The sequence below is a fragment of the Orcinus orca genome, chromosome 3 (assembly GCF_937001465.1).
Source record: "Orcinus orca chromosome 3, mOrcOrc1.1, whole genome shotgun sequence".
Classification (NCBI taxonomy): Eukaryota; Metazoa; Chordata; class Mammalia; order Artiodactyla; family Delphinidae; genus Orcinus; species Orcinus orca.
The window spans coordinates 1,734,829-1,745,535 of record NC_064561.1 but is presented as its reverse complement, the minus strand read 5'-3'; the positions used below and the strand labels follow the sequence as shown (position 1 = coordinate 1,745,535).

The following is a 10,707-nucleotide window of genomic DNA, read 5'->3' as shown; positions in this document are numbered from 1 at the left end:
GGAAGAGCACGCATGAGCCAAGAAAGGGAGAGGAACCTTAAAATTTTAAATCTTTAATTTCTGTTCTCACGTTTTTCCTTCGTTTTTCTTCCAGAAGGAAAGGAGCGCATAGCTCCGTCGCCTGTACATTGTCCACGGCCCAGGGGCCGGGTCAGGTCCCGACCCCTACCGGCCAGCTGCTTCGAGGACGTGGGGCGCCCGGGGGTTCACATGCAGCCCCCGGGGCCGGGGCCGGGGCCGGGCGCCGCCTTATTGCTGAGGTCCCGGCGCGGCTCGGGCCTGCTGCTAGGCTAGGCGCGCTGGCTGGGCAGCTCCTGGGAGATGAAGCGGCGCAGGCGCTCCAGGTACTGGCTGTAGAGCTCGATGTCGTTGTGCCCGGCGCCCTCCACCCACAGAGGCTCCACGGCCTTGGGACAGCGCTCGTAGAGCGCCAGCCCGTGCGAGAAGTCGATCACCTCGTCCTCCGTGCCGTGGATGATGAGCACCGGCGACGTGATCTTGGACACCTTCTCGATGCTGCGGGTCGGGGCACATTAGGCCTCCACGCCCCGCCCCCTCCGCGGCCCCGCCCCCTGGGTCCCCGCCCCCGCCCGCGGCCCCGCCCCCCTCAGCGCTCACTTGGGGAACGCGTCAAAGCAGTAGGTCTTCTTGGTGTCGGGGAAGGCGACGCGCATGCCCGAGGTGAGCGGGGAGTGCAGCACCACCGCGGCGCACTCGTAGCGCGAGGCCAGGTCCACGGTGGGCACCGTGCCGATGCTCTGCCCGTACAGGACGATGCTGTCTGGGCTGATGCCGTACCTGGCGGCGGTGGGGGCAGATCAGCCGCGACGCAACACGCACACCCCTCCCACTGCCTGCCCTCCTAGTGCAGTCCCCAGTTGTTCTCCGCTTAGGCTCCAAGCAATAGGGTGGCGCCCAGGCACCCTCCCCTGCCTCCCAGCCCCGAGGCGGTCCGTTCAGCAGGGGAGGCAGGACCCACAGGTGTGAGGGGAGCTGGCTGCCCGCAGCCCCAAGCCCCCAGCTCTACCCTCAGTTTCGACAGCATCTACTTGGTCACACCTGGGCAGTGCACCTGTGCGGGCCGTACCTGCGCTGTGTGGTTCCTGGGGGCAGATCCCTGGGGCCTCTCCTGCTCCCCCTGGTCACCAGGCCACCCCCACCCCTATACACACTCGACCAGGGCCACATGCAGAACCTGCTTGGGGCCCTCCTGTCCTCGCTGTTCGGAATTCGACAGCATTTCCAGGTCGCAGGGCAAGGGGGTGTGTCTTCCTCCCAGCATCCGTCACCCTCACCCACCCCCTTGGCCTCGGGGAAGGGAGGCAGCCTCGTCCTCTCTTATCTCAGCCAGTTTGCAGCCCCTCAGCTGCTTAGTACAACGTGGGTGAGCAGGCATAGCGGCTCCTGAGGGGAGGAGGTGGGTGGCCATCACCTCCCTCCCTGGGCATCTTTCCTACACAGTGGCCAGGTCCTGACCCCCCCACACACCCCCTCCACACGGGCCTCCCCCAGCGCCATCCCAGCACAGTCCTCTCCTGACCCCACAAGGACCCACTCACCACCCTCCCACTGCAGGGGGCCTCCACGGCCTTCCTCCCCACACCCACATCCTGATCTCAAAGGGGGTGCCCCTTCTCCGAGTGGCCAGGGAAAGTCTTCGTCTCACAGGGCAACCCACCTGGGCACCCAGGCGCCATCTGCCCCTGTCCCTGTCCTCCGGTCCCAACCCCCAGGCCTCGGGGATGCCATCTGGCCTTGTGCCTACCACCCTGCAAGCTCCTCCCCGACCTGCTCCCTGGTTCACCATGAGTACTGCTGTGCTGAGCACCAGCCTCGTCCTATCACCCAGCTCCAGGCAGGGACCCCCAGCTGCCACCTGGCTGTCTCCACCTGGACAAACATGACAGGTGCCGGATGACACAGCTCTTCTTTCCAGTGCCTGCCCCGCCCCAGGCCACCACTTGGGCCCCAGCCTCCCACCCTCCTGCTGATTCTCAGCCGTTGGGTCTGAGGGACCAGGTCTCTGGAGGTCAAGCCTGGCAGCAGGACAGATGGATGGATGACAGAGCTCAGACCCCTGACCCTTCGGCGGGATATGATTCTGCCAGCAACCCCCAGCCAGTGGGGACAGGCTGCGGCAGCCGAGTGTGGACACACACCTGCACCACGCCACCCAGCACGGGTCCCAGTGCCAGGGTGGTGCCAGCGGACCCTGCTCCCAGGGCCTGCATCAGGGACTGCCTGGTGCATCACTCCAGCAACCAGGGCCCCGCCTCCCCATGGCAGGCTGGCTGTGGTCCCTGAAGGAGCTGGTTGCGCCAGTCGGCCAGGCAGGGCCAAGATGGGGCAGCCCTGGGCAGGCAGAGGGCACCACCTTTGGGAGGGTGGGGTTGGGTGGGTCTCTCTCTAGAGCAGCACAGGGCGCCGGGCCATCTCTGCACAGAGACTGAGCTATTGTGCTTCAGTGAGCGAGCACGGGGTGGAAGGGGGCTGCCAGGACCTGGATGACCGGGGCAGTGGGGTCTGGGGACGGAGGTGTAGACCAGACAGTGGGGGCCCTGTCTGAGTCAAGCAAGCAGCTGTGTGCTGGGCACAATGCCTGCGGAGGACCCAGCCTCCAGGAGCTGACCTCCCTCCAGCCACCAGGACTGTGCTGGGTACAAAGCTGCCCGACAGAACCTTCCAGGCCCAGAGGAGACCCTCCTCAGGATGAGGCCAAGCTCCACGACCAGAACCCTGATGCAGAGGCCCAGCCCTTCCCCGCACCCCAAGTGCTCCCTCAGCCTCGGGGCTCCCAGAGTCCTTTCACACCGCCCTCACACGCCACCTCTTGGGCTCAGGAGGGGCCTCGGCCTCTGCCTGCCCCCTCCCTCCAGGCGGAACCTCCATTCCCATGGGGACAGTCCCAGGCCAGTGGCTCCCAGGAGGGGCCCCCCCCAGGGAGGCTGGAGGACCGCCCTCCCCCTGCACACCAAGCATGCCTGTTACCCTGCAGGGGGAACAGGGGTCGGGCTTCTTCCTGTGGCCCAGTGTGGCCGCAGATCAGCTCCCTCTCCTGCGGGGCTACCCACCTGGGCTTCCTCCCACCTGGTCTCACCAGGACCAGCCACCTGTGAGGAGACACGTCCACCAGCCCCTCCCCGCCGCGTGAGCTCACCTGGTGCGCAGGGCCTGCCAGGCGGCATCGATGTCGGCGTAGAGGTTCTTCTCGGAGGGCTTGCCCGAGCTCACGCCGTAGCCCGAGTAGTCGTAGGAGAAGATGTTGCAGTTGAGGCGCGTGCCCAGCCCAATGTAGAAGCTGCTCATCTGGCCCAGGTCCACCGCGTTGCCGTGCGAGAAGAGAACCGTGTACCTTGGGGTGGGCAGTGGGGAAGCACAGGTCAGACGGCGAAGGGCGGAGGGGGCAGGAGCCCTGCCAAGGGGAACAGTGCCTGGCTCTGCCCGGTGTGACTTAGGCCATGACACACAGTGGAGCCTCGGGCTTCCGCTCATCTAAGGGGGCCGCTGGGCCCACCAGTCACCTTCTTGCCACAGGTGGACCCCCAGCGTGAGCCCAGGAAGCCGCAGTGACCATCACATTGACGCCCTGAGCAGCAGCCACCTCTCCCTTGGAACTGTTCCTGTTGGAGGGACTCTGACGGCCCGAGGATGGGAGGCACGTCTGCCTACTGCTCGGAACCATCCTGGAGGATGAGACGCGGCCCTCCGACCACAGGCGAAGAGAGCCAAGCCCCGGTCACCACGGTGCAGCTCTTCCCGCTCCTCCAGGGAATGACCCGGGCCGCCACCTCTGCCCTGTGCCCCATGGCGGCCCTGCCAGGCAGTCATGCCGATGGCAGGTGACCAGGCTGGATCCCGGCTGACAGCCTTGCAGAGCCTTCTTCCTCCAGCCCCACTGCGGCCCTAGCCCAGCCCAGCTGAAAGGTAAAAGCTTGCCCTTTGGACCCAGCCTGCTCTGAGGCGGAAGCAGCTGGAAGGTCCCCCTCTGCACCACTGTAGGGCTCCGGCAGTCAGACCTGGCCCAAGCCGCCAGCCAGGCCTCAGGGGCCACCGGCCCAAAGCGGGTGCCGGGCCTCACCAGGCACCCAGGGCCCAGGAGACCAGCCCTGGGCAGGTGAACACCGAGACCCGGAAGCAGACGGCTCCACATCGAGCAGGTGACGTGACGCAGCCACTCAGAGCCACCCCCGAGCCTCAGGGTTCTTGTCCACAAGACAGGGTGCCGAGAGGGCCCCCCAGAGGGCTGCAAGTGGAAGGGCCCCCAGCAGTTCCTCGGTGGCCATGGGCAGATCTCATCTGCTGCCCCTCTGGCGAGAAGAATCCCCGGGGCACCCGCACCTCCAGATGGGCTTTCGCTAGTCTCTGGCCCTCCAAGGGCCACCAGTGGCCGAAACGAGAGCCCTGAGGATGGAGCACATCCTGGGCTCCCACCCCTCACCCGGTCCCTCCACCCCGGGGGGGTCGAGTCCATGTGGCTCACCTGGCGCCGGGCACACAGCGCACATACATGCAGGAGATGCGGTTGCCCCGGCTGCTCTTGGTCAGGAAGACCTCGATGGTGTCCAGCTCACGCTGGCTGTACTGGAAGTCGGCGCGATCCATCAGGTGGAGCTTCCAGCGCCTGGGGGTGCTGGCCGAGGCCCGCAGGGTCCCCGAGGGGGCGGCCCCGGCCCCACCAGGCCCGGGCTCGGGCTCAGGCACCAGCGAGTAGGTGGGCTCTGGAGGCAGGAAGGCGAGCTTGGCGGCGATGCGGCCGGGGCAGGGCGGGCAGCAGAAGAGGCAGCAGAGCTCAGTCACCGACAGGCCGTTCATGGCGGGCGCCGGGCCCCGGGGCGGGCCTTGCCCGGCAGGGGAGGGATGGGGGTGCTCGGAGACACGGGCAGGGGGCAGGGCGACCCCCGGCCACCGCCCCAGACGAGAGCCCCGTTAGGAGGCTGCAGCCCAGCCCCATCGCGGTCCAAGCTGAGCCCTTGGGAGCCTCGCAGCCTCGTGTGTCCATGTCGCACAGAGGGAAACCCTGCAGGGGGACAGCAAGATGTGGAGTTCCCCCGGGGCTCCCAAGTGACCTTGGTGGGACCTAAACCTGACCAGGACCCCGCCTGCCACCACCCTTCCTCCGCTGGCAGACACCAACTCTTGCCATTTAAGCCCATTCATCAACCCAGCCTCGGCCTGCAGGCTGTGCGGGGCGATCAGAGCCCTGGCCCACCCAGCTCTCCCGGGCACAGCTCCTGCTCCAGGCCCTGGGAAATGTCACCCCAGCCCACCCCCGCCCCATGCCTCTGTCCACACGGCCGGCCCAGACTCTGCCCTGGGGCCCATCCCCATCTGCCACCCCCAGGTGCCACAGCTCAGCCAGGCGAGGACCAACTGCTGACCACAGGGACCCAGGAGCACGCTCCCAGCTCCCAGGGCCTGCGAAGTCCGGAGACAGGAGCCCAGGCAGAGGAAATACAACAAACAAAGGCTCTGGAAACAAAAGCAGGATACATCTCGAGGCTGGGAAGGCCTACTGGGCTGAGACAATGGCTCTCTCCAGTGCTTGGGGCCAGGCCCAGGGGTCAGCCTGCTGCAGGGGGGAGGCAGGGCAGGGTCATGGGAGCCTGGGGTTCCTTCCCCAGCTCTGCCAGCTTAGGTGTCTGTGGCCTTGGGCAAGTCGCTTAGCATCCCTGGGCCTCAGTTTCCTCATCTATCAATCAGACGCCACTCAGGTCACAGAGACAGTGAATAAGATGAGGAGAAAGTGGTGGAATGGGCCAGGCTCAGAGAAGAAATGCAGAATGTCATGTGAAACGTGGCCTTGAACAGACTACAGCGAAATTGCTAAAGCAACTACAATCGTACATGGAGCTGCCAACAGGGAGACTGGAAGAAAATACAGAGGTTTGAAAATACGGAGTACTCACTTACTACATTTTCCCTACAGCCTGGAGTGAGGGAGGGACACACGCTCACAACTCAAGTGTCAGCAGCAGAGCACCTGAGCCTGTTCTGTTTCGGGGCCACAGCATTTGTAAACCACTGGGCCAGGGACACGCGGATGCACAATAGGTCGGCGCAGTCTGAGGCCCAGAAATACACCTGCTCCCTCCAGACCTGTGATCTGAGACCGGGGGCTGCAGAGAGCCACACTGCAGTCACTCGGATGGGGGCACACGGAGGGGTGTGGGAGAGGGTGGCTAAAGCCAAGGAGGGGACACGGACCGCCTCCAGGAGCCCCCAGACTCCCAGGTGGGATGCTCGCTTTACAAGTCCATCACACTGTTCTCAGACGAAGGCAAGTTTGCCCCCCGGGGACACTTGCCAAGGTCTGGAGACATCTTTGGCTGTCATGAGTTGGGGGCGAGGGGGTTACTAATGGCACTGAGTGGGCGGGGCCAGGGGTGCTGCTCAACACCCCACAGTGCCCAGGACACCCTCCCTCCCTCTCCAGAGTGTCAACCAAACCGATGTTGCTCCAACACATTCTCAAAGAGGCCCAGGCCCCAACAGAGGACACTGCCCTGGTGCTTTTGGTGACTTGGCGGGTCTGGAGTTTAGGTGGCACAGGGAAGGCTTGTTTTGAGAGGAAGGTCTGGCTGAGAGCCGGTGGGCAGGTAGGAGGCCTCTGGTGACCCGAGGATGAACAGGCATGCTAAGGTGGACAAGGTCCCACTGACCAAGCCAGAAACCGGGATGCCATCCTTGACACCTCCCTGCACCCTCAGATCCGCCCGTCACAGGGCCTGCTGACTCTGCCTGGGGCATGCACAGTCTCCTTCCTCGCCGGTCCCCACCCCCACCCCCGGCTGGGCCACCATCACCCACTCTGGGCCATTCTCACCCCAGTTGCCAAAAGATCTTTTCACAACACAAATCTGATCATGCTACCTCCCTTTTGGGGTGCCCCAGTAGCCCCGCTATTTTCAGGATAGAGATCAAAGCCTTCACCACAATCTGCCAGGTTGGCACCAGGCGTGGGGCCGACCTCTCCAGCCTCACGCATCTTGTACCTCACTCTCCCCTGATGAGCCCCACTGCCTTCTCCTGACTCAGAGCCGAAGCCCCAGCAGTTCCCCTAATCTCACCAGAGAGCCCGTGACCCCTGTCCCACCCACCCTTCACATCTCCCTTCCAGCACCCTTCCAAACAGGGTCAGCCCCCCATACACACTCTCATGGCTCAGATCTGTCTCTGCAGCTTGTAGTTGCATGTTCAACCATACCCCTCAAACCAAAGAGAAACTCCATGAGGGCAAGACTACTACCTGTTCTTGCTCAGTAAACACTGACTGAACGAATGGACAAAGTACCAGGGGCAAAAGGGAAGGGGGGACGCTACAGTCCGCCAGGTCTGACATCTGACAGAGAGGGGGGAAGGTCTCTTCTCAAGCCACGCAGACCTGGGACCTCCCGCTGTCTTTTATGGATGTCACTGAATGTGACCTGAGAGCCTGGCCTCGGACTGGACAGAGCACATCCAGATACCTCACTCACTGGGCAGGCACCCTTGGCACCAAGAGCCCAGCGATTTCACCCACAAGCACATAATCGAACACCCCGCTGCCGGGCCGGTGCAGGCTGGCAGTGTCATGAGGACCAACATGGCACAACATGGAACCAGGCAATTACAATACTCCAGGACGACCTAAATACGGACGACTATGACCGCACCTCATTCAGCCAGTCAGCCTGAAAGGCACAGGCAAAGTGCCGGGTGCCGGAAGGGGAGAAAACAGGCAAAACCCAGAAGTGACAGCGGGTTCCAGGAACTGCGGGTCCCAGGCTAGAGGGACAGTGGGAGGAAGAGGAGAGCAGACGGATCCTGGAGAGAGCCACAGCTGGGTCGGGCCGCGCCCGTAAGCCCTGCTGCAGTTTGGACTTCATCCTGGGGGAAAAGGAGGAGCCCTGGAGGAGTCCCGGGCTGGGAATGGAGCCCGTGGGTTAGAAGCTGTGGATATGCCCTAGCTGTAGCCTGGAGATGGGACTGGAGCAAAGGCTGGGAAGCCTGTCCAGGTGTCCCAGCCCGCCAGAGGACGCCCGAGAAAGGGCAGAGGCGTCTTGGAGACGTTTAGGAAGCAGGGCTCCGGCTGCTTCGGCGGGTCCGGGTGTCAGGCTGGGGCACTGGTTCGGGGCCGGGGATAGAGTATTTGGCTCGGACAGCGCATTCCCCGAAGGCGGGGCCGCGTACCCGGAAAGGTGGGAACACACCCCAAGTCGGAGGGCTGAATGGACGGCGGACGGGGCTCTGCCGGAGTCTGAGACGCCGTCCCTGGCCCTGATCCTGGGGTCCTCCGGCTGCGACCTCGGCCGCCCCGGGAGTGCGGGGTCTCGGGGGCGTCCGGCCGGACTGCCCCGGCCTCGCGGCCCGGCCCGGCTCTCCAAACGGCCGCGAAAAGCACTGAGACCGCTCCGCGCAGCCACGCCAGCCCCTACAGGACACTCACCGCCGCGGCCCGCGCCCCCGGGCCCCGGGGCCGCGCTCCATGGCTCCCGGCCGCCCGCCCGTGCGTCCGTCGATCCCCCGGGGCCCCGGCCCGGTCTCCTGCGCCGCCACCGCCGCCGCTCCCCCGCTGGCGGAAGTGAACCTCACTCCCACCGCCGCCCCGGAAGTGACGCGCAGGTGTGCGCGAGGGCCGGAGGGGCCGGGGGCCAGGCGCCGGGCGCTGGGCGCTGGGCAGGGTTTGGGGGTGGAGCTGGCTCCCTGGAGGGGCGGGACCACGTCGTGGTGGGCGGGGCAAGAGTGGGTGGGCGGGCCCGGGCTTTGGGTTCCCCTTAGGTTTCAGGCAGTGGAGACTCACAACCATTCATTCGATCCTTCACTCGTTCCAGCGCCAGGACTCGGGTGAGGCAAGTGAGGCACTCTCCTAGAAAATAAGCTTACAGCGTGCCAAAAAACTCAGTAGTCAACGTAAAAAAATATATTTTAATGCACTACTAAAAAACCCACAAAGTTTTGTTGGAACCAGGCCCCTGACTGGGGTAAGGCAAGTGATCCTGCCTTTATTTTGTTCATCATGGGTTCTTTTGCCTTGGTTTTGGCTTTTTTACTAGTGCAATTAAAATATTATGGATCGGGGACTTCCCTGGCGGTCCAGTAGGTCCAGTGGGTAAGACTCTGCACTTCCACTGCAGCAGGCACGGGTTCCATGCCTGGTCAGGGAACTAAGATCCCGCATGCCGCGCGGGGCAGCCAAATAAATAAATAATATAGTAAAATATTATGGATCTCGAGCCCCTCCCACTCAGCTCACCCCGCGGGCAGGGAGGCGGATGGTTACCGAGCTGAAGGTAGGGGAGATGAAAAAGGATGTCAGTTGAGAGCAAAGTGGCGGTGTGGCTGAAGGTGACCAGGGAATCTCTTCGAGGGTAGTCAGGGCAGGCCTTCCTGAGGAGTGACAGGGACAGGGGCAGGAAGGCTGCAGAGGCCAACAGGGCCCAGCCTGAGTCAGGGAGATGAGTTAGTGGGACAGCTTCGTCATTCCAGGCCTCCGCCCTTTGCGTGTTCCTTTCCCTGGGCCGGCAAGCCTATTCCAGCTCAAAATCCGCCCCACCAGCTGCTGTGAATACCCCAAGGTCTCAGAAGGTCAGTCACCCCTCTCTCCTCCCCTCCCCAAAGCCCCTGCTTGGTGTTGCCATGCAGCTGCTGGCCCATTTTCCCCATCTCTTTTTTTTTTTTTTGGTTGCACCACGAGGTGTGTGGGGTCCTAGTTCCCCAACCAGGAATTGAACCCATGCCTCCTGCATTGGAAATGTGGAGTCTTAACCACTGGGCCACCAGAGAAGTCCCTTCCCCACCTCTTTTGCCCCTGCTCTCTCTGCCCCATCCAAACCATCCTTGCCAAGTTTGTTCCTACCTCAGGGCCTGTGCACAAGTGGTGCCTACTGCCTGGAGTGCCCCCAGATAGACACATGGCCAGCTTCTCCTCCTCTTCAAGCACCTGCTCAAATATAACCTCCTCAGAAAGCCCTCCCTGACCACCCCCAGTCAAAATCCCTACCACACCCTATTCATTTCCATCATAGAACTTGACATCATTTTATTGAGTTGTTTGCTTATCATCTGTCTTCCCCCCATTCCATGAGCTCCCCGGGGCAGACACCCAGGCTCTTACCCACCAGGTCCCCAGCTGTCTCCCATGCTGTCTGATGAATCAATGGATGCACAGGAGAAGGGTAGTTCCCAGCCCAGAGGAAGGCTTTCGGGAGGGTGGAGGGAGGCTCCATGAGATTTTCGGTGCCACTGGCACAGACCTCAGGCTGGCGGGATGCTGTGCTTTTCCTTCTCTCCCGAGACACTCAACCCATTGGCAAAATAACGTGACCACGGGAATCAATGGTCTTAAAAGCAATCCTGTTTGAGGAAAAGATCAAGAGGTCACATATTTCCCATCCTTGGGGCAAGGGAGACACCGCACATGCGCAGAAACCTTCCTTCGGGGACAAAAAGGAGGGGGCGTCACCCCATAATAGGTGATGCCAAGGACCCCCATAGGCCTCTGGGCTGGAATCCATCTTGGGAAAAAGTTGCATACGCGTGCTGGGGAAGGTCCTAGGGCAGTTCAGGTGTGGAAAAATAAGCCAGATAATTGGCCAAAGGTAAACAAAGACCGGAAGAACTGCCCTATATGAATGACTTAACCGCCCCTTTGCTGCGCTCCTCCTCTTTAGTGGGGACGCCTATATCTTTCTGTCCCTGGGTGCATCTCTGCCTTGCTTCTGTCTTAAC

The 10,707-nt window shown here is 62.8% G+C and overlaps 1 protein-coding gene across 1 annotated transcript; it reads right to left on the bottom strand.

The window, feature by feature from the left end:
- Window positions 1-37: 37 nt before the first annotated feature.
- Window positions 38-8,562, bottom strand: ABHD17A (abhydrolase domain containing 17A, depalmitoylase). The gene is made up of 5 exons (XM_004286344.4): window positions 8,426-8,562; window positions 4,481-5,017; window positions 3,158-3,352; window positions 619-798; window positions 38-516 (listed from the first exon to the last, which is right to left on the bottom strand). Exons 2-5 carry the CDS (start codon window positions 4,810-4,812, stop codon window positions 291-293), a joined length of 933 nt encoding a protein of 310 aa, XP_004286392.1. The 5' UTR covers window positions 4,813-5,017; window positions 8,426-8,562; the 3' UTR covers window positions 38-290.
- Between the last annotated feature and the right edge of the window lie 2,145 nt (window positions 8,563-10,707).